Source organism: Leopardus geoffroyi, chromosome D4 (genome assembly GCF_018350155.1).
Source record: "Leopardus geoffroyi isolate Oge1 chromosome D4, O.geoffroyi_Oge1_pat1.0, whole genome shotgun sequence".
NCBI lineage: Eukaryota > Metazoa > Chordata > Mammalia > Carnivora > Felidae > Leopardus > Leopardus geoffroyi.
In genome coordinates this window covers 93,481,233-93,509,084 of record NC_059342.1, presented here as the reverse complement: position 1 = coordinate 93,509,084, position 27,852 = coordinate 93,481,233, and the positions used below count along the sequence as shown (strand labels likewise).

At 62.4% G+C, this 27,852-nt stretch overlaps 1 protein-coding gene across 4 annotated transcripts; it reads right to left on the bottom strand.

Annotated features, from left to right (window-relative positions):
* Positions 1-285: 285 nt before the first annotated feature.
* On the bottom strand, positions 286-27,845 carry TRAF2 (TNF receptor associated factor 2). 4 transcript variants are annotated; one of them, XM_045469425.1, is made up of 11 exons: positions 27,407-27,845; positions 14,283-14,492; positions 13,365-13,443; positions 13,035-13,133; positions 8,188-8,349; positions 7,103-7,177; positions 5,560-5,634; positions 3,801-4,148; positions 3,146-3,323; positions 1,590-1,738; positions 286-993 (listed from the first exon to the last, which is right to left on the bottom strand). In XM_045469425.1, the coding sequence occupies exons 2-11, from the start codon at positions 14,468-14,470 to the stop codon at positions 775-777; spliced, it is 1,572 nt and encodes a 523-aa protein (XP_045325381.1). In that variant the 5' UTR covers positions 14,471-14,492; positions 27,407-27,845; the 3' UTR covers positions 286-774. The 4 variants fall into 4 exon arrangements, with proteins under 4 accessions (XP_045325381.1, XP_045325378.1, XP_045325379.1 ...); XM_045469422.1 differs by lacking the exon at positions 27,407-27,845 and adding an exon at positions 22,444-22,533; XM_045469423.1 differs by lacking the exon at positions 27,407-27,845 and adding an exon at positions 22,444-22,517 and having other exon boundaries at positions 3,146-3,317.
* Positions 27,846-27,852: the final 7 nt, after the last annotated feature.

The window sequence follows — 27,852 nt, the reverse complement described above, 5'->3', positions numbered from 1 at the left end:
TGGGGCCACATGTGGACCTGCTCTCAAGGCAGCCCCCGGGGAGGCCTGAGGGAGGAGGAGCCGGCCAGCAAAGAAGATTCCAGAAAGGAGAACGGCTGGCTTCCGCAAGGCCTGCAGGAACAAGCATGGAGTGTCAGGGAACCCACGTAACTGCTCAGGGACTTGCTGACGCAGGAAGGGACAGGGCACTTGTAGGGAAGGGACCGAGGGACGGCAGAGAGCCAGGAGGCCCCTGTGAGGGTCAATGCCACCAAGGCCAGAGGCAAACGGATACCACTCACCACAGAGATTTAACAGTTTAATAACGACTCCTCCACAGCCCGACGGGGCAGCTACCGCACCACGTCTCACAGCAGGGCCCAACGTGCACCCCACGTTTGCCCCGGGGGCGGCTGACGGGAGGCCCTGAGGACACAGAGCGCCCTCCCTGCCCGCTGGCCTGCACAGCAGGACCCCTCCTCAGAGCAGCGGCCAGGCCTGAGCGCGTCCCTTCTCTCCGGGGGCCACAGGGCAGGACAAGGTGCCGGCCCACCTTGCCCGCTCCGCTCACTCCGCCCCGAGCACCTACACGGACAGCCCTCGGAGGGACCGACGGGCCTGCAGCCCACCCCACGCAGCCCGGGCTGAGCGGCCTCTCCCAGGAGGCGGCCCCGTCCCGGTGGGCCACGAAGGCGGCAGGCGCCCACCCGCAGCGAGGCTCAGGCCCAGCGTGGTGGCTCCTCACCGAGCCGCCGGGCCCAGCTGCTCCTGACCCCTGACGCTGGTGGGAGGCGGCTAGAGCCCCGTCAGGTCCACAATGGCCTTGACGAAGATGGCGTCATCGCGCACGTAGGAATTCTTGGCCTCCATCTTGGAAACGGGGCAGAAGAGGGGGCAGCCGCTCGCGATGTTCATGTCACTGACCGGCCTCTGGAAGGAGGACGAGGTCACGTCGGGTCTAAAGGCGTCGATCACATGCTCCCGGTTGTTCTGGTCAAGCAGCATTAAGGTCACCTGGGGGAGAGCGCCCCGCGGAGGGACAACGCTGAGTCACGGCCCCCCCCCCCGCTCCACGGCTACCGGGTGTCAACCCCATCTGGGTGATCTGCGCTCCGGCACTTTCTGTGACCAAGCCCTGGGAGCCAAGGCTGCAGTTCGGGCTACGTGGAGCTGCATCGTCGGTGCCTCTTCTTACGTTCACGTGGCAAACGTTTCCTTACCAGAGGGCTCACAGAATACCCGCCGCCCTCCCCGAGGAACAGCACTCTTCAGATGCGCTGCCTCCACCGGGAAGACCACGGGGCTGGCCCGGCCCGGCGAAGGGGAAGGACGACGGCACCGGCACCTCCCGCCCCTCGGCCCAACTGCGACACAAGAGCCTCGGGTGCGGCCTCCGGCCGTGGCCCTTCCTCTGAAACCAGCCCCGAGGCGGCATCTGCAACCGCTGGCCCCGCGTGGCCGGAGGCCCCGGGGCCGACTGGGCGGCGCCCCAGCTCCACTGCAGCAACAGAGCCACATGGAGGCCCTGGGCCCAGGAGCCTGAGGGCCCGTCCTGACAGCCTGCCGCCCACTGGGGTCCCCAGAGCCGCCGCTGGGACAGCCTCACATACCTTCTGGTTGAAGGGCCACCGCAGGAGGGCGTCGTTGGGGCCCTTCATCACCACAAAGAAGAGGGACAGGTGTGTCCCGCGCCCGGTGCCATCTCCGTTCAGGTAGATGCGCAGACACATCTTGTAGCCATACCTGCTCGTGTAGAAGGCTGCAGGGGGGACGGGAGGGAGCGTCAGTGAAGCCAGGCCGAGGGCTCGTGCTCCCTGCAAGGAACAGAAACGCAGGGACTACACCCAGGTTGGGGGCACGTACTTCTCCTCTAAGGACGCAGTTAGTTCCTAGCGAGAACAAATGCCCAAAAGAAAAATAGGTAATTAGAAGAAGTGTTTTTAGGGGCGCCTGGGTGGCTCAGCTGGTTGAGCGTCCAAGTCTTAATTTCAGCTCAGGTCATGATCTCACAGATCGTGCACAGATCTGAGCCCCGCGTCAGACTCGCTGCTCTCGGCACAGAGCCCGCTTCAGAGCCTCCGTCCGCCCTCCCGACTCTGTCTCTCCCCCACTCACACCTGCTCTCAAAAGTAAACATTAAAAAACAGCATTTCTAAAAACCCTAAACGTAACCCCAAAACAGAACCAGCCGTGAAGTTCGGGGGGGGGGGGGGGGCTTGGCTCTGGTCAAAAGGCCGTGGTCAGACCTGAGCCAGGGCCTGGAAAGGGCACAGTGGGGGAGACCCTGGGACAAGCCAGAGGCGACATTCCCAATATCCAGCATGGCGCCCAGAGACACGCAGGAGCCCAGACACGGCACGAGGCCGGGCACCCCCAGGAGCGGCCCTCACGGCCTTCCTGCCCGTGGCCCCGGAAACCACCCTCCCTCGGCTCCCCGGACACCAGCCCGCTCCGGCTGTGCAGCTCTGCCTGAGCACAGACGAACGTGTCACGGGGCCACCCCAGCTGGAGCTCACGCTCAGTTCTCTATCAGGTTCCGCCAGAGCTGGACCCGGAGGAAAGCTGATCGGCAGGCACGCTCCCACTCCCGAGGAAACGCGCTAGCAAAAGGAGCTGCCTGCTCGCATCCAGTGCAGAGGGGCCGGCCTCCCAAACACGCCGCTCCCCACGTGGCAGTCGCCTGTCCCAGCCAGGAAGACAGAGCGTGAGCATCCGGTTCCGCACAGGGGACGGCGCGGTCGCGGGTGGGCCTGCCTGCGGCCCTGTACCCGCCAGCAGGAGAGGCGCCCTGCCCCTGCCCCCGCTCGCCTGGGCTCCGAACACATAACCACGGCAGCAACTTCACCGAAGTAAACGGTAAAGGGCGCCCGTGGGGTGGGGGGCTGGGCTCGGCAGGAAGGGCCGTGGGCCGCACGTGGCCCTGGCAGAGCAAGGGAGCCCGCCGCGCGGACGAGCGCCGCCTTCTCCCCAGCGGTGCCTTCCAGGGAACACCCCTGTGAGTACCCGCCCGAAGTTCCGTGCGTGAGGGGAGTCCCGGCCCAGGCGGCCACCCGCCCACCCCACGTCCTCCCGCGGAGGCGCTGCCGGCACAGCAGGGGCCTCCAGCCCGAGGGTGCGCGAGTAGCTCGGACACCAGCAGCTCTGAGGACAAGTTCCAGAACGGCACCTGGAGAGAAGATGGCGGGCGTGCGGCCAGCCACAGCTTCTTGGCGCTTCCTGGCGAAATCCGAGATCTTCCAGATAAACACGCCGTCAAAGGTGGACGCCTCCATCTCGTGGACCTTCTGCTCCAGCTCGGCCATGGCCAGGTCCTTCAGGCCGATGCTCCTCTCCAGCTGCTGCACCTGGGGGCGCAGGGGGCCCCGTGAGGGTGCCGGCGGGAGGGGCTGCGGGCCTCAGAGGCCACCTTGCATTTCGCAGGACGGCGCTTAGGGAAGGGCCCCCGTGCCCACCTTTCCACCGACTTCGAGCAGGACGGCTTCTCCCAGTGCCCGGGGCTTGACTGGGCTCAGCTCGTAGGGGAGCTCCGTCCCCACAACACCCCCGACCCCACCTGCGCCCGAGACTCGAGAGCTCAGTGTCAGGAAACGCACTTGTGGAACCCACAGGCCCGAGAGAAGGGGCCACCTCCCAGAGGCCTCCAGCACCCCCACGTCAGGCCCATCGGTTGCACGCGGCTCCGAGAGGGACTCCGGCTCAGACACAGAAGCGGAGAAGCAGGAGGAGCGTCACGCTGGAACTCAGTGTGAAAATCCCAGCTCCGCGGCCCCGTGATGCCCTGGGGCCTGCTCGGGCCAGCCCTGGGGGCCCCGGGCCCAGACCTTGTTACTCAGGGCCTCGATCCTGTCCTGGTCCAGTCGGTGCTGCCGGCCACAGGCCTCGGCGGTCATGGCCACCCTCTCCACCTCCCGGTTCAGGACGCAGACGATGTTCTCGAAGGTGGCCGTCTTCCTCTCCAGGGCCTCACACCGCTGCCGGAGCTCCGCGGCCTTGGGGAGCTCGGCCTCGGGGTGCAGCGTGCCAGCTTCCCAGCCCCCGACCTCGCCTTGGCCCAGGAAGCGGCCATCGGCCCCCGACGGGTGCCTGGCCTCCAGGAGGCCGCCCAGCAGCATGGCCAGGTGCTCCCGGAGCCACTGGGCCTCGTGCTGCTGCTGCTTCTCACTCTCCACCTGCAGAGGGAAGACGGGGAGGCTCACGGCGCCGCACCGGCACTCGGCTCGGAGCCAGAGCCCCACCTACGTGCCGCAAGGTGCGGCGACGCCTCCGCGTCATTCACTTGCCGGCGCGTCACCTGTCGCTGGCATCACTGTCTTTCCAAAATCCAAACCTTCCCGGTGACTCGTCTGCTTTTATGTGAAGTAACAGGAAAGAAGACACGGTTTAAAACTGTCCGGGGTGGAGGGTGGGGGGACCGGTAAAGCTAAGCTTCTTCAAATCCTCTTTATCGTACGGTTCTGACCCGGCAGCCCATTTCTCCTGAGACTTCACAACAAATTTAAAAAAGTTAACCGCTCCCAAAACACCAAACGAAGGAAAGAACAGAGGCCCCCGTGAGGCACAGCGCCCAGGGCGCAGCTCCCCAGCAGGGCTCTGACGGGACGCCCCTGCCAATCCGGAGGGGTGTGTGTGAGGCCTCAGGTCAGGATGAGGTCAACAGGCTCAAGACGACACGCGCCCTCAGCGGCAATCGCACTCAGGCCGCGGTGGACTCTGGCCGCTGGAAGGACGGTGGCTGCGGCACCCGGGGCCAGGCCTGGCCTCGGGCGGCGCCCAGGGCGGGGGGCCCAGGGCCTGCGTGGGAACGGACCGCCACCACGTCACCAAACAATGAGCAACGGTGGGAGGGGACACCAGACACCGGGTGTCAAGGCACCAGGTGACAGCACAGCCGGGGCTACCACCCCTGGAAGTTTCTGAGGAACAGAGCACCGGCCGTTCCCCAGGCCCTCAGAGAGCCCCTTGGGGGACAGACGGTCAGGGAAAACGGTAGAGGCCAAGCGGACGGAGAACCGCCCAGGCCTGAGGGAGCTGCACGGAAGCTGACAGGTCAAGGTCCTGAGGCGGGAACGGGTCAGTGTGCCCAAGGACGGCCAAGCCAGTGACTGGTGCAGAGACGACGTCAGAGGCAGCCAGGGCCACACAGGCCACGGAAGTAGGGGAGGCAGGTGGGTCCAGGACCTGTGTGCAGGCAGCACGGATCTCTGGCTGCCCTGGAGGTGAGGCCGGTGACACGAGGTGCTTTTTGGGAAGGTACAAAAACAGGGCGGGGGGGGGGTGGGCACGTGTCACAGTGTGCGGCCGAGGCCAGAAACGCCCACCAGACACCAGGGAGGAACAAGGCCCTGGGCATTTTCAGCAGAGGGACGCGAGCCCTGACCGAGGCTGGGACACCTGACGGCCGAGCAGGTGGACAAGGCAGCAGAAACGGGAGGGAAACCAGGAGGCCAGTCTGAAGGCTCGGCAGATCCGGCATCCGGGGAGAGGACACGCGGCACGCTTCTGCAGGCTCCGCCCACTCACGAGGATCGACGGGCACCCTCCCAGCCCCCAGCGGACGGACCCAGGGCCCACGGGACTCACCATCTCGGGGCAGCCGACAGCACGGAACCTGCACGGGACTCGGCATCTGCCACATGCCCGGACGTGGTCCTGGAACTGGGAGGACGGACGCCGTCGGTGCCCTTACTCTCTCCTCCCTGCCACCGCCCCCTCCCCGGACCCCACCCCCACCGGCCCGGCCCCTGCGGTCTCAGGCTGAACACGGCCCACAACCCACCACAGGTGTGCACGTACACGCGCACGCACACGTGGCCACGTGGCCTGTGCGTGTCAACGAAGGGAGGTGGGTGCAGGCCGAGGGCTTCAGAACACACGCGGACGCCCAGCCCTGTGCTCGGGCCTCTGCACCCCAGTCTCTCCACCACAGCTCGTAGGACTGTTGTGTCGAGGGCCCCCGGGCCCTTGGGAGCGAGGAGGGGCCGGCCTGACCGGGGGTCAGACGCCCACGACGGACCAGCGCGGTGCTGGCACACGACAACGCCGACGCCGACAGGCGCGGAACCCAGAGAGCCCGGCCGTGCACATGCCGGGCACTGACACGGGCGGCACGTTCCGCCAGCAAAGACCAGGGCGGAGGGGGGCACTCGTAATCGGGCAAGGGCGAGCGGTCCCTCTGCCTCCATCTGCCAGGGCCGTGGAAGAGAGAGACCGTCAGAGCTACAAATGCCAGATAAAAATAAATGAAACGTTCAACTAAGAAAAAGGACAGGGGACCGTGGCCCAAACCACCGCTGACACTTAGGGCGTCAAACACAGAGAAAAGGAGCACGGAGTCTCCCCCCGTTGCAAGAGGCGGGCGGGAGTCCCAATGTTCCTGGTCAGGGATGAGGGCCAGCCCGGAGCGAACAGCTCCCAGCCTGGCTCACGCCGGGACAGAGGGGAACTGGGCGTCCCGAGAACCCCTATCTGCCGCCACCGCGGGGGTCTGTCACGGTGCCTGTGGGCGGGGCCTGCGCTCGGCCAGTCAGCACGCTTTCCCCGGTTTCCACTAGGCACCCGCACGACCAGTTTACAAAACTCGAAGCTCACTCCGTCTGTAAAGGGCGATCTCAGACTAGAAAGCCGAGGCGGACGGCAGCTCAGCGCTGAGACGGCCTCCCGGGGCCGCCAGAGCAGAGGCGTGCGCGTGAGTCCCAGAAACGAGGCCGCCAGCATGGTCCACGACCGACACTGTGAAAGCAGCCCGTAGGCCGGGGCGGCACACGTAAGCCACCAGGCCGAGGGGATCCGGCACCGAGATGCTCCGCGGCAAGAGGGCCGAGAATACACGGAATCAGGCAAAAGTCCGACCGGGAAGCGTCAGTATGAACCCGCGGTACGTTCCCTCTTCACGGGGAGCTCGGAGCCTGCCCCCAGCCCTGCAGGGTTCTGGATGCAGGTGAGCGTGTGCGCAGGGGTGAGACTGAGCGGCGGCCAGGATCTCAGGCGTGTGCGACTTCTCCCGGGCCGGGTCACTTCCATCGTGGGAAGCGTAACAGAACAGCGGCTCACGGGCCACCACTGAGCACGGGGCTCAACGCGCACGCCCCCGCCCCGTCGTCACAGGCGCCAGGAAACCACTTACTTTCTCGCGGGAGATCTTCTTCTTGCCACAGCCGTCACAGGTCAGGGGGAACTTGGGGCAGACTTCGTGGTGCGCCTGAAAGACAGCGGTCAGGAGCCGGGGCGTGCGTGAGGTCACCCTTGCCACCTCGTGGCCTCGTTCCGGGGTCGTGGCTCCCGAGACCCCTGACGGGGCAGCTCCCACAGGCACTCGCAAGTGTCACTTGGGAGGGTCAGAGCAGAACCCCCCTCTTCTCCATCTGGCGGCTCGGGGCCACATGAGGACAAGCCGTCCACGGCGACCAGGGCAGAGCACCGCTGCTGGTCATCCGAACTGAAACCAGGCCACTGAGGAGCAAGGCCGTGGGACATTGAGACCCTGGCCCTGTGAGCGGCCAGATGCCCCGCGAGTGGACGCACTCGGGCCTCTGGACCGAATGGTCTACAGAACGGGGGTCTGAGGGGCACAGCAAGGACAGACGTGCAGCCCAGCTTCTTCAAGGAACAGCGGCAAAAACAAAACAAAACAAAACAAAACAAAACAAAACAAGCAGCCCCGCAGAGCACAATTAAAGAGACCTTGCAGACACATCATCAAGATGCAGCGTGGGGACCGTCTGGACCCCGATCCCGACAAATCAGATGTCGGGAGACACGGGCACCAAGTGAGCCGGGGATGGCGGGGAGTCGCCGCTGAGACCCGGAAGGGACGGTGGCATGTGCAGCGGTCTAAGAGCAAACGTGCTCAGAAACACATTCTCAAAGTTTCCAGAAGACACGACACAAAGCCTGGGACCCCCCCTAGCAAGCAGGGGGAGCCACGTGGCGCCAGGCGCGTGGGGACACGGGCATGCTCCAGGGAGGGTGGCCCAGGCCTGGCGCTGCGGCTCCCTCCGTGTGAGTTTTTCTAAAATAAAACAGGTTTTTAAAACCACTCGGCTCTGCCTTCAGATCCGCCCGAGTTCCTACCAGGCACCTTCCACCCAGCTGGCTGCGAGCGACGGACTGGAGGGACGCGGCGAAAACGCCACAGCGGCCGCAACAGCGGGCCGGCAGGCTGGGCGTTGGGGCTCGAGGAGCTAGGGGAGCCCTGCTGGACGCCCTCACCTTCAGGTCGGCCCAGCAGCAGGGCGCCCGGCAGTGCCTGCAGCTGAGGCTCCTCTCTGGGCACTCTTGTTCCGAGTGCCGCTCCTTCTCCCCGAGGCGAACCAGGCCTCTGCACGCCGGGCACTCGGTCAGCATGAACGGGCAGTGTCCCTCGTGGCAGCTCTGGCAACAAAGGGAGCACGGCGTCAACAGGGCACGCGGCGGACACGGCTGAGGCTCCGCTCAGGCTCCGACGCCAGGCGCCGGGCCCCGTCCCGAAGCCACGAGCACCGGGCACTCATCCGCTCCGACGCCCGTGCTCCAGGTGAGACCGGAAAGGGGCGGGCGGGGGACTCCACGCTAGCTGGCTGCACCCCACCCATGTGACACCCCAGGGACATCCCACCCCATCGAGGCTCCAGACTGACATTCAGGGACAACAGGATCACCGGCCAGAGAGTGAGAAGGGCCACGGAGCCCAGGCCGAGGCGGAGGGCCGGGAGGGCGGAGGGACGAAGCCGGCTTGCTGGGTGCAGGGCGGCCAGGCCCGGAGTGGGGCAGGTTCTCGGTGGACAGGAGGCACAGGAGCGATGAGGGCTGATGTGCTGGGAGGACGGACCACAGCGGCCAGACCGAGCAGAAGAGGACGGGGAGCCCACCCGCTCATCCCACGCCCACGCTGACAGCCCACAGGCAGTGGGCCTGGGGAGGGCACGTGCCGACCCAGGGAGGCAGGGCCCGGCCCGGGGTCCCCCAGCGCGTAGGAGGAAGGTGCAGTGAGGAGGGCGGGATGTGCTGTCTCCCGGCTGGAGCCACAGAGCCACGAGCAGGGGAGAGTCGAAACCGGTTGGAACCCGGCTGAACCTCAGCTGGAGGACGACGCTGTGGGAGGGGCTTGGGGCAGAGAAGCCGGTGGGTGGGGGGAAGGTGGGAGAGGCAGGAGTGCCCCCACGGCGCCGGTCCCTGACCAGCCTGGCACTCCCTGTGGGCGTGGCGCGAAGTTCCCAGCAAGGGGAACAGCAGAGGGGTGCCGGGTGGAGAGACCTCTAGGTTTGTCTGCCGTCCTTTTTATTGTGTCAAAACACGCACGACACAAATTTATCATCTTAACTGCTTTTAAGGGCATCGAGCACATTCACATTGTTGTGCGTCCGTCCCCAGAACGTATTCATCTTCCCAGACTGGACTCTGTCCTGTGACACACGGCCCCTCCCCTCCCCTCCCCCGCCCCCGCGGATCCGCCGCCTCCAGGGCCTCCGGTAAGCGTCCACTCCTACAGAACGTGTCCCCTGCGATGGGCTACTCTCGGCACGGTGCTAAGTTGTAGGTAGGACACACGAGGCCACATCAGGGACAACGTGGGGCCTGCTGGGCAGGGAGGCAGAGGTGGCTGCGAGAGGAAAGTTCCGGACCAGCTAGAGCAGAAGCAGGCTCAGCCACTCCAGCGAGGTTCAGGCTGGGCAGCTCCGGGCTGCGATGCCCGAGGGGCGTGGTCTTTGGGGTTTCCCTGCAGAATCCCGGTTGTGGGGTACCTGAGGGGAGCAGGGGAGCCTCCGACCTGCTCTTCCCGACTGGGGAACAGGGTGGTCGTGTCTCCGTCCCACGCCAGGGGCCTGGCTGTTGGCGCCAAAGCCCAGCGTGTACAGGGCAGAGGCCACGGGTGAGCCCCGGGGAGGCGGAACGCGTGCGGTGCCCTTCCCGCACGGCGTGGAAACTTTGGATGTCACGCCCGGTGGCGCCCACGCCTCCTCGCGGACCCGTCACCAGTCTCCCGGGGCAGGCACCCCTGCCCTCTGACTTCTCACGGGGACACATACAGACCAGATGCTACATTCCCAGCCAGCCTCCCTGGTGACCCCACGGCAGCCCGACAGAGCACCCCATATGCTGCCAGGTGAGGTCCCAGCCTGTCCAAAGAACACGTCGTGGACTGCCTGGCTGCACAAAGCCCGGGTCCTCACAGCCTGCGCCCGGCCTCCCTGAAGCGCCCCCACAGCCCCTGGGCTCCTCCGCTGCCTGCCCACAGCTGCTCAAAGGCTCCCGGCTGGGCACACGGCCCAGTCCCCCACCATCCACCCGCACTTGCCGTAGGGTCCCTGGGGCTCTGGCAGCTGGATGTCACATACCCCACCACGATCCAACAACAGGCAGCACCCGGGGCCACACCAGGTACACCATAAACACTCGCAATGAACCAAGGACAAGTCTCAGAAATGATCACGGCTCAGAGTGGAAAAGATACAGCGGCCACAGCTGAGGTGCTTGGATTTCATTAAAGGAGAGTTAACACATAACATGGGAGTCCCCAAGGGAAGCACAGAGCAAGCGGGCACCCCCGGGAGGGCTGAGGGCATGCAGCCCCCTGCTGACGGCTGCCCCTGGGCCCGGCTGACGGTGGAGGCCTGAGTTCATCATCCCAGGGCCTCTGTGGAGCAGGCACTCAGCACCACCACCCTCGAGGGATCAGAGGGACCACCTTCACGTCCACTCAGGGAGAAGCACACGCCTTGGAGAAATCAGCATTTATTCAACCAGAATTCAAACTAAGTGTCTCGGTGAAAAGAGCTGTGCTGACTCTGAATTCACAGGGATGTGCGGGACATGAAGCAGGCTTGACTCGGTCTCACCTTTCAACCGTGACCACTAGTCACCCCTGTCCCCCATCCCGCCTTCAGCGGAGAGCTTCCCCCCTGCCAGCTGGCCCCTCCTCTGCCTCCAGCCGCAGGCTCCTGCACCCGCCCCCAGAGAAACGGCCCTGGGGCTGCGCACACGGGTACCTTTGGCACCTGGCAGGCGCCCCGCTAACATCTCTGAACTGCAGTTTTAAATGATTGGGTTCTTAGAAAATACCAGGCGTTATTGCAAAGGAAAAACATATTCAGAGGCTAACCGGGACTCTCCGAACAGTTCAGCCACAGCGCCAGCATTTCACAACACCACTGGTCCCAGCCCCGCAAAGGGCAGCGAGCTGGCTCAGAGAGGAGGGCGGTGTGCACAGAGGCCTTGATCTCACCCAGGCCCGTGACGTTCACAGCCAGGGACAGGGTTTACCAAAGGCCAGGCCCAGTGTCCCAGAGCAGCACCCGCCCTCCCACATGACCAAACCCACCCTCTCAGGGACTTTCCGGGGCTCTCCGGGCCAGCCAGGGACTTTCCAGCCTGCATGCCTGCAGGGCCGTGGCCGAGCCCACAGGCTGGCTGCGGTCCCTGGCCCTCAGCCGGAGGCCCACGAAGCCACCGCCCACCCACACCGCGGGCCTGGAGGCAGCAGAAACCGGCCTTCCAGACTGGGAGGTGGGGGGGGGGGGGGGGGGGGGAGGTATTCCACCTGTCCCCAGGGGGTCTCTGGGTCCCTGCAGAAGGCAGCACAGCCCACTGTGCCTACTTCCTGGGCCCACCAGCCCCCAGAGCCTGCTCGGGCTTCCCACCCTCCCGGGAGAGACCCCAAACCCCCAAGGCCTGCTGTCGGGACAGCCCCGGGCAGTAACGGCTGCAGGCCTGTGGTGCTGAGCAGGGCCGCCCCGCTGTGCGGGTACAGCCGGGAGCCTCTGGGTCTCACTCCCAGGAAGGCAGCAGTGAGGGTGCAGGGAGCCGAGAGCTGCTCCACTCGAGGCCCCAGGCGCCTGCTGGATGGACAGCGCGTCTCACCTTCCCCACCAGAGGCTCCTCCCTGGGCACGGCCAAGCCGCTCCCCTGGAAACACGCGGCTGAGAGCCCGAAGACCAAAAAGGCTAGTGGGTCAAGAGAACGAGGGAAGGATGGCACACAGGCCGGGAGCCCGGGTCCCCGTTTCAGACCCGATGGGCCCTCCCTCACCGTCACGACTCAGTGCCCAGGGCCCACCCCACGATGGGGCTGTCCCGGGGCCCGGGGCAGGCCTAGCTCCTGAGCCTGAGCCTAGGAGAGCCAGGCTTCCGTACCCACAGCCTCTCCAGCCTCGCCTACGGGGCTGCCCATCTGAGAGCCCCACCTGCCGCTGCATGCCAGTCCCAACCTCTTGTCCTGGCGGCGGCCTGGCCGCCTCTTGCCCCTCTGGGTTGCGCTGTTTCAGGGCTGTCACGGGAGTGGATGGCCACAGGACCAGTCCCCTAAGTTGGGCTCCTCTCACTGAACGGAGTACCCTCAAGGTCTGTTCATATGTGTCACCATTTTGTTCCCTCCCTTTTACGGCTGAATCCTATTCCGTGGTGTGGACTATGTCTTGTCTGTCCCATCGTCAGCTGGCGGACACTCGGCTGCCATGACATTTGTGCACGAGTAAGTGGGCTGCGCCAGTTAAGAGGACAGCCGAGCAAGCGAGCGGGCGAGCGCGCTGTGGACGCTGCACGAGGGCGGGCAGGTCCGGTCACACAGAGGCCCCGCTGTACCAACGCAGGGACGCACACTAGCCTTGCCTGGCTGGGACAGGCCACGGCAAGATGGGAACAGCAGCCACCGCCCTGTCACTGGCCAGATGCCTTTCTGTGACCGGAGATTGAACGTGGCTACTCCTGCAATGTCCAACGTCTAGACAGTTCGAGAAAAGAAAGCCCTAGTCTGAAGACTCACGGAAAAATCCCACCGAGCAACGAAGCTACTTTCCTGCACGTTCAGCCCCGCAGAGCCAGCACAAGGTCCTAGCGCACCCGGCCGCCTCGCTGCCACCCGCCACAGCCCTCCACAGCTGAGGACACCGGGCCCGGTCAGGTGCAAGCCCCACCCGAGGCCACAGTCCCCAGGCCCCTGGGTCCACACGCGGGTCGTCAGCAGCCGCCGCCTCCTCTGCAGACGTCAGCCAGGCTTGCAGCCGGCAGGCTCACGGAGGGCTCTGCGGGCTGCTTTGGGGACGGGGTCCGGGCTCGAGGCCGAGCCGGTGCGGGGGCCCCTACCTCATACTCTTTCAGGGTCCCCTTCCAGGTGCAGCCGTCGCTGGGACACACGGCCGGCAGGCTCTCCACCTCCCTGCGCGCAGCGTTGTCCGGGAACGCCTGAGGAGAGCATTCCTAGGTTAGGCCTCCACCCGCTGCCCCCTGCCTGCCCCACCGCCAGCCTTCCAGAACGAGGCCCAGCGGCAGACGCAGCAGCCCCAAGCTCTAGCGGCCACCGGGGCAGCGAGGGCGGGTCCTAGCTGCCAGAACGCCATGAGGCCGTTGGTGTCACTAAAAGAAACAAAACGTTTTCTGTGTTTTGACGTTTTTTGCTTGAAGACTTTCACTTACCGAACCGCTTTCCAAAATAGAGATGCCCTCTTCGTATATGCCTTCGTGCACACAGGCGGCACAGTTCTGAGGCCCGGAGCTGGGGGGGAGAAGCGAGGGGCCGGCCATCAAACCCGCTGCGAAGAGCAGAGAGCACTAGGCCGCCCGCCCGCGCCACTCCTCGCCCCCATTCTGCACTTTCTAGACTGAGATGGAATCAGGGAGGAGCACGCGTCGACGTCCAACGTTTAAGACATTTAGGGGTGCCTGGGTGGCTCAGTGGGTTGTGTCCGACTTCGGCTCAGGTCACAATCTCACAGTTTGTGGGTTCGAGCCCCACATCAGGCTCTGTGCTGACAGCTCGGAGCCTGGAGCCCGCTTCGGATTCTGGGTCTCCCCCTCTCTCTCTGCCCCTCCCCTGCTCATGCTGTCTCTCAAAAACAAACCTTAAGAAGGAAACAAATAAACAAAAACAAAATACTTAAAACAGGGGAGAGGATTCCAATCCTCTAACGGTGACCCTCCCGCTGTGAACAAAGGTGCTCTCTGGTGGCTCAGCCGGGTGCCCAGGCGTGAGGTGCTGGCTCCCTGGGCCCACCCGCTGGCCCTCGACATGCCAGTGGCCCTCAGACCAGACTTCACAAGCTCCTGGGGACACGTGCCTCCAAGGCACACGCAACATGAACCCCAAGTGTGATTTTCAGCTGTCTTGCGCCCACATGACACGCACGGACACCCACGGAGCAGTGGCAGCAGACGGGCTCTCGTGGTGTTCGTTTCGCTCCCTGTGTCCACGCTGCCCCGGCAACCCGCGACGCCTCCTCTTCGGTCGCTAACTTCACCTTCCTATCTGCAGTGCGCCTCTGCCTTCGGGGGGTGTCGCCGGGAGCACGGCCCGACCCGAGGCCGAACCCGCCACCCACCACCGGCCCCCAGTACCTCAGGATGCTGGTCAGGCAGTAGGAGCAGTAGCGGTGGCCGCACTGTGCCTGGAAGGGCCTGCGCAGGACGTTCCTGCAGGCCGAGCACAGGTACTTGTCCTCTGGCTTGGTCCCCAGCAGGGTCTTTGAGAAGCCGGGCTGCAACACGTCTAGGGAGCCGGGAGGGGTCACGCTGGCCGCAGCCATGGGAGCCGCGAACCGCCACGTCCTAAGGAAGAGCACAGAGCAGGAGAGGGTCACGCAGGGGCCTAAGAGCCGCCTCGACTGCAGAATAACCCCCCGCGGAAAATGGCCCTCGCCCGGCGGTGAGGGGTCGGGGTCGCCAAGCCGAACAGTGGTCTAGAATCGGAGAACCAGGATTTCAGCACCGCAGGGAGCCCTGCAGACAATCTAGTCCCATCTCCCACCACAAACACGGAAATCGAGGCTCGGCCAGGGTGGCGCTCTGCCCACGCCGCACAGCTGCGCCAGCACGCCCACTCCAAAGCCCCCAGGCCAACAGGCCGTCCTCAAGGTCACCTGGCCCGGCTCGCTGACCCGCGGACTGAGCGAGTGCCGGCATCCGGGGAGGCCACCTTCTGGCTGCACAGCCATCGGCAGCCCTTATCCTCGTGCCTTCCTGTCTCCCCCAGACCTCCTACAGATCAGCCTGGCGGGCAGGAAATTCTGACCTGCCTGTGCTCGGGCCCCAGGCAGCCCCCAGGACGCGGCCACCCCACGCGTCGGCCTCTCCAACGTCACCCCTGACAGCAGGCACGCAGCCTGCCGGGCACCACCGCTCTGCTCCCTGGCCACCATCACCAGGGTGCCCCCTCTAGAGAGCTGCCCGCTGCTGTGCACCAGGCCTTGCCCAGGCCCCCAGGACACACGAGCTGGACAGGGGAGAGGCTCCCACAGTGTTCTGACCCCTTGCGTGGGACGCACAGATCAACAAGCAGCATCTCAAAAAGCCGGAGGGAACCGTACCTGCTAACCCTCCAAGCTGGACAAGTACCCAGGTGCCACCTGAACACGCAGCACTTTGACCTCAGAGCCACCCTGGCCCGTTTGCAGTCGCTCCAAAGAGCTTTCTTCCCCAAACGCCCCTGGAAACACACCCCCGTGTCTTCTCACGGATGTGCGTGGGGAACACGCCAACTTTCGAACCAGGATGGTCTGAAATGACACCTCTTTCCAACGTTCGTGGGGCTATCTTCCCTGTCCTAAGCTGGTGTGACACCACAGGAAGCGGCAATAGACGGTGTGCCCCTGCCTCCCATCTGCCGGGCACAGCCACTTTCAACCAAGGCTTCTGGACTCGTAGTCGGCGAGGCCTCGCTTGGGCCGCGTGCCAGAGCACACAGGCATTTGCTCCTCCAACCACAGGACATATGAGGTGTCGTGCCCGAGGCCACTTGGCAGGAGGCCACGGCGCCCTCTCACTGGTCCACACACTCTCAGCACGTGTGGGCGTGTCTGGGCCCCTGCCCCATCCATCTGTCCCTCTGACAAGCGGGGGAATTCACTCTCTCAAGCCCGACGGCACATAGAAGCGCTACAAGGCGCCACTTACTAAAGCCTTTCGGGAGACACCGACAGTGCAGGCCAGGGCAGCCGAGGAGGGAGGACCCCTCAGCCCACGCCTCTCAAGGCCACGTCCGGAGGTGCTACACAGAAGCACTACCAAGAGTGAAGGGCTCGTGAAAGTCCACTTAGTCTCACGAGGTGATCTCATGAGGTGATTTCACGAGCCATCAACGACGTACAAATCAATGCTCTAAACTACGTTAGCGGGGGCGCGCCTGGGTGACTCAGTCGGTTAAGCGTCTGACTTCCGCTCAGGTCGTGATCTCGCGGCTCGTGGGTTCGAGCCCCGCGTCGGGCTCTGTGCCGACGGCTCGGAGCCTGGAGCCTGCTTCGGATTCTAGGTCTCCCTCTCTCTCTGCCCCTCCCCCGCTCATACACACATACACACACACACACACACTCCTTCTCTCTCAAAAATAAACACTAAAAAAATTTTAAAAATCACTGGTAAGAAAAAAAAAGCCACACTTTAGATCTCTACTCTGTATTTAATACCTTAAATGAAATCCAACATCAAAAGTAAAGGAGTGTAAGCACACGACCGTGTTACACGGGGGCAGAGGAGACTAAAGTAAGAAACTAACAGCCCCGTGACAGTACGAGGATTACGGTGATGCTTTCTTTTGAAAACCTCACTGAGCAGCCTCCCCTACAGTCTGTGAGACAGAGCTTTATTCTGGCACCGACATTCTGTCTTCTCGAAACCAGACCCGGCTTCTTGGCCGACTGATCACACCTTCTTCGGCAGGTCCCACCGCCCTAGCCCATCAGCTTATGCTCCCATTAGACGTACAAGACCCACACGGGTGGTCTCTTTCTGGCCTTGACCTCTGTCAGCTCTGGCCAGGCCTCAATGACCTCGCGAACACAGCCTGGTCAGCGGTCACTACTACCCGACACAGCTGGACGGCGGGGATCGGTATTTCTGTCCTAAATGCGGAGACAGGCCCTGGAGGACCCACGGATTCCACCCAGCGCCACGGCACCAGCCCCCGGGTCCCGCCGCGGCCCATGCCACGCCTGGGGAGTTCTCAGTGCTCACGACCTTAAACGTTGTGTTCAAATCTCGTTTATAATGCATTTTAACTTCTACGAACCACAACGAAAGACATCACAGAGACTCAAAAGCACTGCCCCAAAATGTAACGCTTTGAAGGCCATCAATACATCAAGTCCCACCGCCGTGGCGGGCTGCCTGCCCCGACCACAGAAGAAAACGTCCTCACCCCCGCGCCTGGACTTCTGACTCCCTGGTGGCCTGCACACGTCCACCCATCTGGGCCTCCCCAGATGACCAGCGCAGTCAGCAGCCCCGACACAGGCACCAAGGACGGTGGGCGGGGCGGCCACCGGAGAACAGGACTCGGGGCTCGTGGGCACCCCAACCCGGAACCTCAGCGTCCTGCTGGCCCTCTCAAGCTTCCCGCCTATTTCCCAAATACTGACTCTCTCGGGTAAGTTGCTCATAACCAGAGCAACTCCACTGGCAATGAATGTGTGAACGAGGACTCCCATGCAGTCTGCCCCGGATCTCACACTAACCGATTCCCCAAAAACAAGCTCCAGTTAACTTCCGTACAACAGATTCACATTTTGTTAAAAGGGCATCTCTATCAGAGACGAGACAGTATTTACAGAATAGTTCCAGTCATGTGACGTTTGAGAACAGGCAAACCAGCCCACGACAACACAAGCTGGGAAGTGATGACGTCTGGCTGCACGAGCCTGTGGCACACGAGACGTCTGCTCTCCTTCCCGGTTCCTGGCACAGAGCTCCTAAAACCCCTGGGATTTCCAGAGCAACGGGGCCAAGGGAGCATCTTCGGTGACTCATAAGCCCCTTTTACGCCCGCCCCCTGTGAGGGAGGAGAGGGGCCGGAGACTGACCTAACCACCCATGACCAATAAGGCAATCGATCGTACTTTCATGAAGGAGCCCCCGTAACACCCGGACCAGGGAGGTTCAGAGCGCTCCCGGACTGGTGACCCGTCACCGTGCCGAGAGGCTGGCGCGCCGGAGGGCGTGGGGGCCTGGCAGCCCTGCCCCACACCTGCCCTGTGCATCTTCCCACCTGGCTCTGCACGGAATCAGTGTCTCCCTGAGTTCTGTGAGCCACTCTAGACTCAGGAAACCCAAGGAGAGGTCACAGGAATGCCACGTTTGGCGTCAGAAGCGCTGAATACAGAAACACAGACGTGCCGGAGAGGCCCGGGTACGCAGACGACCGCGCACCGAGCTGTACCCTCAGGATCTGTATATTTTGCTGTACGTGCGCCTCGACTTCCAAAGAAAAAGATGGAGTTTCGGGAAGCCTGGCTGGCTCGGTGGAGGAGGTGCAACTCAATCTCGAGGTTGTGAGTTCGAGCCCCACACCGGGTGTAGAGACTACTTAAATAAACTCTAAAGATTAAGAAAAAGATGTAAACCTCTAATTACGTATACCCATACACGTTTATCCAAAATAACTCTGTCTCATGATACTAAAAATGGTACAGCAGGGCGCCTGGGTGGCTCAGTCCGCAAAGCACCCGACTTTGGCTCGGCTCATGATCTCACGGTCCGTGAGTTCGAGCCCCACACTGGGCTCTACGTCGTCAGCGTGGATCCCGCTTTGGACCCTCTGGCCCCTCTCTGCCCCTCCTGGGCTCGTGCGCACTCGCACGCTATTTCAAAAATAAATAAATAGTAAAAAAATAGTTTTTAATTGCAGAGAACCCGAAAGTCAGGTTCTGACGGGAAGAAGCCCCGAAAGAGCGGTGCATCTGGCACCGTGGGCTGCCCTGCTGCTTCCTCTGCTGCAGGTGGAGCCGGCGGCAGCCCCTTCACAAGCCCGGGGCCCGGCCTGGGTGCAGAGCACGGGGACACCTTCACATGCGCCGACGCTTTAAACTGAGGCATTATGAGCAGACATTGCGGGTGGGTGAGTGTGTGTTTAATGTTTACTTTTGAGAGAGAGAGAGAGAGACAGAGTGCGAGCAGGGGAGGGGCAGAGGGAGAGGGAGACACAGAATCCGAAGCAGGCTCCAGGCTCCCGGGTGTCAGGACAGAGCCCGACACGGGGCTCAGGCTCATGAACAGTGAGTTTGTGACCTGAGCCACCCAGGCGCTCCTACGTGTTTCTAGTCCTAGGTGCTGGCACGCGCGAGCCTTCGTACCACCTAAATGTTGATCTTGAGTCTCTCTGATTAAAAACCAGGGCCCTCAGCAGGGACAAGGTGATCAGTCATGATGCAGCGACTGTCCCTCCGTTCCACCTGACCCAGCTGACCACCCCGCTCCCCTTCCCTCTCCCTGACCTCTGAGTGTGAGTGCCTGCACATCCGCAGCCCCCTGGAGAGCTGGGCCCCCCTTCGGTCGCTCCAGTGGAATCCTCAGAGACCACTCTCTCTCTCTCTCATCCACCATCTCCAACGCATCAGTGGACCCATTGGCTCTACCCTCCACAGACCCCTGGAATCTGAGCACATTGCTGCAGTCAGGCCTTGGCCACCATCCACCGTGTCCTGAGCCTCCGCCCTTCCTCCACCCTGCCCGTCCAAGCATCTCTTTCTCAGCAAGGCCTTCCCTGTCACCTGTCACCGACACTGCACCGTACTGGCCTCCTTGTGTGGGCCTGTCCCTCTGGAATGAAAGCTAAGCGCCAGGAGGCAGGGACTGGGAGGCCAGGAGGAGGGACCCAGGCCTGGGCACGGGGTGCAGGAGCGCCCTCCGGGCTTTCCAGGCTTCCGCTCATCCACGGACTCCGGTACCCGCGAAGCCAGCCCTTCCTCCGCACCATTCCAAAGTGGGGCACGCCGATCCCGGAACCGGGACGAAGTGTGTCCCTTCAGAGTCATGCCCCTATTCTCCTCCTACCCCCCACTCGCTGAGTCCTCACCTCCCTAAACCACAACCGGGTCACCTGCTCCACTGCCCGCTGGGCCCTGCAGGGGATGCGGCCTCGATGCTGCTCCCACTCAGAGCTCGCACATCTCAGCTCCGACCCCGGACGGCTTCCGCTGAGTCCGCCTCCTGCACCCTCCTCACAGGCTCAGCACCCTCTGTGCAGGGGTGAGGCCCTGTGGTGGGACAGGGACATGTCCTCCCTGTGGACACAAGAGCCAGGCCTTGAGAGTGGTCCTCACACATCCCCATGAAGGAGCGGGCCCAGCGCAAGGAGAATGGCACACCGCCCACAGGCCTGGACTCCAGAACACGACGAAGATGTGCTCCCCATTCTGGGCATCATCTGCGGGGCGTGTGGGTAATTTCTTCCGGGTTTTCTTCTCTGGACCTTCCCGCCCCGGCCTCTGGGCGTGTTCGTGATGTCCCGCCGTGGAAACCCACCTGGCAACTGCCCACCGCCAGAGAGGGACCCAGATGCGGCCCTCAAAACACAAAGTGAAAAGGCCTTTATCCTCCCGGAGAACATGCGTTCTCCAGCGACCAGCGAGTACGGTACATCCTGTGCTCTCGTACCCAGAGCACGACCAATACTGCAGGACGAACACGGTCCCCGAGTGACACTCGCATTTATTTCCCTGGGAAGTTTAGAAACCGCTCGAGAGAGAGAACCCCTAGCTGAAAGCCCCCTCCCCTTGGAGCCCCCTCCGAGGGAGCCAGCAAGGCTCTCTCCATCACATGGCACGGGTGTTTACAGCCTGCCCTCCCCCCTCCCAGGACACTGAGGCAGGTAACAGGACAGGACCACAGGATGCAGAGATCTGTGACACAACACAGCAGGACACAGGAGGCACAGGACCAGCACAGAGGCCCGAGGTCACAGTGCACGCGTTCGGGGACTGCGGCCACGGGGACTGGGCTCTATTCTGAGAACCGGGTGTCCGGGGAGAGGGGAGAGATCTGCGTCTGCTCAGATGCGTGGAGACGCCACTTCTAGAAGCACTGAGGGGCTCTGTGGCTTCCAAAGGCTTTACACAAATCAACTCTTAGCATTTTTGTTTTTTTAAGATTTTTGAGAGAGAGAGACAGCGTGTGAGCAGGGGAGAGACAGAGACAGAGGAGACACAGAATCCGAAGCAGGCTCCAGGCTCTGAGCTGTCAGCACAGAGCCTGACGCGGGGCTCGAACCCACGAACCGCGAGATCGTGACCTGGACCGAAGTCGGACGCTCAACCGCCTGAGCCACCCGGGCGCCCCTTGTTTCTTGATTCAAGCGTTAGCGAATACCGTGGTGCGCAAATCACACCGCAATCAAGCTGCTCAAGAGAAATAAAACTCGAGCAACCCCACGCTCGCTGGCTTGCTCGCTCGCTCGCTGGCGTGCACTCTCTCTCTCTCACACACACTCTGTCCCAGGCTCCTCCACGGACAGTTCCGAGCGGCCCCACTCCAGGATCTGGGCCTCACCTTCATCACGGGGACGCTCACCGGGCTCCTGCCCACACACGGGACACCCCACCTCTACTCACAGGCTGCAGGACGGGACAGTGCTGTCTGTGACTGGCACCCTAGCGTGACAGCTGATCTTCGAACGTGGGTCTGAACCGCTTGGATCTGCTTCTGCACAGACCGTTTACAGCCCGTTACAGTAAACGTGCTTTCTCCTCCCTACGATTTTACCATCTTCCTCTAACGCACGCACGGTCAGAATCCGGCACACCACACACAAGCAGGTCTGGGGCGGCCGGCTCTTCGCATGATGGCCAGGGCTTCTGCCCAACCGCAGGCGGCTAGCTAAGTGACGGCGGGAGTCACAGGCGTGCTCACTCCGCAGCACACGTCCGAAAACTGGAACGAGACAGCATTTAGGGTGGCCTCTGCACGATGACCCGAAAATTTGGGAAGCGTTCCCATTTGAAAAAAAAGAAAGGAAGAAAAAAACGTTACACGCAGATTTTCAACTGCGCAGGGAGGGGGTTGGCGCCCCAACCCCCTTGTATGTTCAAGGGTCAAGTGTGAAGGCTCCGGAGCCACAGGAGGTTGGGGGGGGTGGGGGCTGAGGGCAGGGAACCGAGAGGGCAGGTGAGGAAGACAGCCGGCAGGAGACACTGATACCTCCGGGACAAGTCGCAGGGGCGAGGGCGCAACAGGGTGAGAAAAGGTGACCCCAGAGGTCCACCCACCACCCTGAAGTTCAGGGAGCTCGTCCAGATCTGAAACAGGTGAGAACTCGCCTCTCGGAGGAAGAAGGGAGCACCAGGTAAGCGCAGGGGAGCCCACAGCTGGGGTCAAGGCAAGGGGTACGCGGCGCACAGGCCAGCAACCAAAGTTCAAGGCAGCCAGGCTGGTGGGTGGAACGCTGTGACCCCGGGTCGTGGCCCCCCGGCCGTGACCTCGCACAGTGGGCCGGGGCGTTGCGGACCGCATGTCACCGCGTGGGGACCCCGCGCCACGGCCCCCGGCCGGAGCCGCCGTGGACGCCCGCGGGCGTTCGCGAACTTTCCTGCGCCGGCCCCGCTCCGACTTTCAGTTTCCGGCTGCCCGGCTCCGAAAAATCCCCTCAGGCCCGCGGGGCGGCGACCCTGCCGCCGGGGCCCTGACTCCCCGGAGCCGCCCGCCGCCGCCCTGGCCACCGCCGCCGCCCCCCGACCCCAACCCCCACCGCGACCCCCACCGCGACCCCGACCCCGACCCCACCAGCTGGACTCACCAACGGTCGCCGAGCCCCCGGAACTGCACGCCCGCCCAGCCGCCGCCGCCGCCGCCGCCGCCGCCGCCGCCGCCGCAGCCGCTGCGGACCCGCCCCCGAGCCCGCCTGACTGACTGACGCGGGGCCCTACCAGGAGCGCTCAGCCAGCCGCAGCTGGCTCCGATTGGCCAGTTATCTCCCCCCGCCCTCCGCGTTGGCCCGCCCCCCTGACAGACTGACACGGGACCCAACCAGGAGCGCGCCGGAGCCGCAGCGGGCGCCGATTGGTCAGAGCCGCCGCTGCGTGGGTACTTAAGTTGAGCCCAGCCCAGGCTCTGTCCGAGCGGAGCTGGTGGGTGCCAGGCGTCGTGTCGTCGTTGTGCGGTGCGGGGCCGGCCTGCGCGAAGGTCTTCCGTGCTTCTAACCTCCTGAGAGCCTGGCCGATGCCCGCGAAGGGTCAGCCCGGGTCGCGGGCACGGCGGAGGCACCTCCCCCCTCCCCGGAGTCCTGCTCACGGCTGGGCCCCGGTTTGGGTCACAACTCTGAAAAAAAAAAAAAAAAAAATACAAAACACCCTGCTCACTTGAAGAGTATGAAGGACATAAGGTCGGCTGTCGGGGTTGTGAAATGTTCTACAACCACATGGCGGCGATGGTTGCCCAACATTATGAATATACAAATGCCACTGAATCGTACCCTTTAAAATGATTTCAATGGTGAATTTTATGTTGTGTGAATTTCACCAGCAAACAAAGCCAAAAACGGAAGGCCTCCTGACACATGGAAATGTGGAACACGCAGCATCTAGAAACAAGGCGGTGGCCTTAGCAGAAAAGGGGGGCAGCGCTGGGGGGGGGGAGGGGAGATACGAATGTTGACCCCATCACTTCCTCCACGTGTGTGACCTGAGGCCAGTCTGTTTCTTGATCTGCCAAAGGACAGTTGGGATAAAGCGGATTATCTCTCACTAAACACAGCTTTTGCCAAATATGTGACAAACCTCTCGTTTTGTCTCATGCCAGTGTTCAGAGGTGGCAACTGCTCACTCCATTTTGCAGAAAAAGAAATAGAGACTCAGAGAGGTGAGATTCCATCCCCCAAGTCACACAGCACATTCAGCACCCCCACTCTGAGGGGGTCATCTGAGCAATGGGAACAGTCCAAACCGAAAAACAGGCTGGCTTTGAAGTTACTCGATTTAAGTGCTCTACGCTCTGTGCGGTCTGGAGTCCCCTTTCTCAAATGCCACATCCTCGGATACGGCAGCAAGGCTGTCTTGCCTCTGATAGAGCTCGGATAGCGGCCGGGTTCCGTGAACTTCTGGGCTGAGTTTGCCACAGGCAGCTCCCCGTCCAAACTACAGGTTCAGTGGAGGTTTCATTCAAGTCCCGTCACCGTCACCTAGTGAGCTCCTCCTGGCGTCTGGGAGGCCAAGGCCGAGCTGTGTACCCACCAGCTGCCCGGCAGGAAATGGCTCTTGTCGTAAAGAGGAGGTTCACCTGCAGCGGTATACCCCCACCCCCTTCCTTAAGGGTAAGATCAGGAAGCTGTCCTAATTGGCTACCTTCCGCAGCAGGTTCCGGAGACTGTCAGACCTCACTCTTGCAGGATCGAGGACAGCGCAGAAGCCCGAGAGAGGCCCCAGAGTCCAGGAGAGACTTCCCCGGCCAAGCTCTTGCCTCCTGGGCAGGCAACCCCCTGCAGACCTTGGTGCCCAAAGGGCTGAGCAATCTTAAAGTACCTGCCAGTGGTTTTAGCCTGAAGGTGCTTTTAGACTTTGCTGTTCCCAAGGATTTTCACACACACACGTTTTTAAAACGTTGGATTCTGATGAAAGCAGGCCTTTGGGGCTTGCAGCGCTAAGAACAGGGGGAGGAAGCCCTGGCCCAGCCCCGACTGGGAAGTGGCCGACCCGCCCCCACCGGTCTGCTCGGTCTGGGGACACCTCAGTCCCGGCTTGCTGGAAAGGGGTGAGTCACTTTGGTCGTCGGGCGGCTCAGGGGATTCCCACTCAGGTTCCTTCCTGCCAAAAAGAAAGCAAAACTCCACCCGAGGCAGCCACAGTGGGAGGGCCCGGGACAGCCCCAAGCAGCCCCAGGAAGGCCCGCACCGTGCTCGCCCTGCTCCCTGAAGGCTGGGGTCTGGGAGGCCACAGAAGGCCGCCGTCATGGACCTCAGCGCCCCCCCCAGAGAGAGGCATGGGCCGGCTGCAGATGGGGGTTCGTGCTGCGGTGTGAACACTGGCTGCTCCGGGGCAGGAGGGTCCATCGGCTGCCAGTGAGTCTCTGGACTCCCGCACTCACTCCACTCGATGGCCCGAGCTCCAGAGGGCAGGCAGCCCCTCTGTTCTCCTTTCCCACGGGGTCATCTGTGCCCAGGGACACCTCTGAATGCGGCACCTCCTCTCCCAACAGGCTGCTCCTCTCAGAGGCCTCATGTCCTTTACTCGGGCTTGTGCGCGTGGAGCCTGAGGCAGGAGGGCTGGCCCAGGCCCCCGCTCAGGATCCGGACACGGGAGGTCCCTCCTGTGCCCAGCACTGTCCCCAGAGGAAAGGCCCCCCACTAAGGACGGGCTCCCCTACCAAACACAACCCAGTTTCTGTCCTGTCTCGTTTCTCAGACATGAGAAGGCTCCCCCTGGGCAGCAGCTTCCGAAAGACGCCGGTTTTGCTCTCACTGTACCGTCATCTGACAGAACCTTTCTAGAAAGGCCGGCCGGGAGGGGAGCCCCCCCGCCCCCCCCCCCCCCCAACAAAGTGCACACCTGCCGCAGTCCCTCTCCCAGGGCAACCCCCTCAGAAAGGAGAAACGCACGGGTGCTGAGGCTCGTGCTAACTTAGCAGCAGGGCGGGGGCGTCCCAGAGCTGCAGAGAGGAGGAGGAGAAGCCGGCATCCTGAAGGGTCAGCCCAGGGCTGGCCCCCAGCAGTGACCCCGTGCCGAAGTCGCTCGTGGTGACCCACATGTGCAGAACACAGCGTCCTCTGGGAGCAGAGGCGGGCGACAGCTTCCACGCCCACCTCAATTCCCTGTAGACTTGGAAAGAGACGCAGAAAGTCGTAAGAGTGGTGAGGGGGGAAGAGGAGGGGACGCATTCACTCTACACCACCCCATGTTTCAAAACCCACCCGATGATATTACCAGTTGAAAACCGTGTGTGTTTTAAGCAACAGAAGGTCACTTCAGAAGCTCTGGAAAACACAGAAAGGTACCACGGAGAAAGCAAAGATCACCCCCGATTCTCCCACCCGGAAGCACACTCCGCAGAGGTTCCCTACTCCGTTTAGCACCCACCTCCCTCCAGCCAACCTCAGAACAGAAATGCCACACCGTACCCCAGAGCCAAAGGCCCAGGCCACAACCTCACGGGCAGAATTTAAAATGCCCAGTCTGAGCGCACCTGGCTGGTTCATCCAGGAGAGCATGCAACTCTTGATCTCAGGGTTGTGAGTTTGAGCATAGAGATTACCTTAAAACAAAAACCAAAAACCAAAAAACAGCCCAGGCTGCCCGGGGCATCTCTAGCCTCTGCTCACTGGGCAGGTCTAGCCCCAGGGCATTTGCACCAGCCAGGCCCTTACCGGGACCAGCTCCCTTCCTCTCCCAGGCACTTGGCAACCCCCTGAGCCCTCTGCAGGCCTTAGAAGGTCTCCAGATAGAGGAGTCCCTCTCCTGGTGGCCTTGACTTAAGAGGGATCCTCCTCCCCACATCCCATGTCACTCAAATCAGGTCGTATGCCTCTTCCCCAGATACGGGTCCCTGTTTGGCAGTGGTCCCTTTGGCCACATTCGGGGCTCAGTTCCTGGCTCGTTTTTGTTGGATAGATGAAGGCACGATCCGGTAACTAATGGCTGGACAGAGTTCGGGTCCCCAGGGCCGTCTTTGGAGCCTGATGCCACCGCCCTCCTCCTGGCCCACCTCGCCCCTCCCCAACGGGCACAGCAGCAGGTCCGCAGCCGCCCTCTGCCGGGCCCAGCCGGAACTGCAGCCGGGCCCTGAGGGCGCCTCGAGCACCTGCTCTCTCCAGGGACCTTGCTCTGATTGCCTCATTTCAAACGTGCAGACCGTGAGGTGGCTTTGCTCACACTCGTACCCACCAAGTTGATCACCCGGCCAAGGTCCGCAGCCCCGTCTCTGGGAGGCTCCAAGTGGCCCTCCCAGGGTCTCTCCACCCCGCCACAGCGGGCTCTCCTGGGCCCACCGCCGCTGCCCTCTGCAGTGGGGCTCCCCCTGTTCAGCTGTAACCCTGAACCCCAGCATTCTTCAGCCCAAATGGGACCTCCAATCCTTGTCCTCCCACCTGCCCACCGTCCTTCCTTGCTTCCCCAGACCCCAGGCCACACCTGTCAGCCCCCACCCGCTCCAGCCAGCTGGCATCTCTCTCTCCCAGTGACCATCTGCCGATGCCCTGTCCCCGCTTGGTCTAGGTGGTCCTACCCTCTGACGCTGACCGGGGCTGAAGGGAGTCGCTCCCCGGTGCCCGTGCCCCCTCACAGGGTGACCTCCCTGCCTTGTCCTCCTGCACACGGGCCTTTCCAGTCCTCCCGGCCTGCTGGGGAACCGGACACTGGTTGGATCCTTTTTAATCTCCCTCCTGCACAGAACCGAAGAATATTCAGTGATGCCAAGCAGTACCAATGTTCCTTGGCTGAACCTCACGTAAACAATCATGCTGGTAAGAAAGGGAAATACGTTCGACAGAAAATACGAACAAGGATAGGGGCGCCTGGGTGGCTCAGCCGACTAAGCGTCCGACTTTGGCTCCTGTCATGATCTCACGGTTCGTCCTCCGTCAGGCTCTGTGCTGACAGCTTGGAGCCTGGAGCCTGCTTTGGATTCTGCGTCTCCCTCGCTCTTTGCCCCTCCCCCACTCACGCTCTGTCTCGCAAATGAATAAACATTAAAAAAATACAAACAAGGAAAAAATGACGGATTAGAAGTTTCTTTACATTGTTGTATTTTTTCATGAGCAAGGGAATACTTACACCAACGTACAAGTGTTTTGCTGTAGTGATTGGTGTTATAATCCAGTCCGTTTTTCTGCCTCAATAGCTGCAAATTTGATGATAAACTTGTCACGACTGACCTGCTTTTTCTTCTCACATTCGAGAGACAGCCCGGCCGTATTTGTCTATTTTTGCTCACAGTTGGTCCAACTTTTTACTAACCTTAATTTGGGTAATTTTCTTTCGCTCAAAGCCACAGATTAGGGGGAACTTGAAACAGGATCCATTTGGCAAAGAGTCATAAAAATCCCACTTTACGTCACCTTCTGGAAATTGTGACTCGACCGCAAGCAATCCTAGTGGCTTTCGGACATCTGTGCTGCTGAAAAACCATGAATTCAAATGAAAACTCCAAGTGGCCACCCGGAATGACAGGACTCAAATAACTCAAGCGCATTAGTGGCTGTACCGATGTGCTCTGGTTT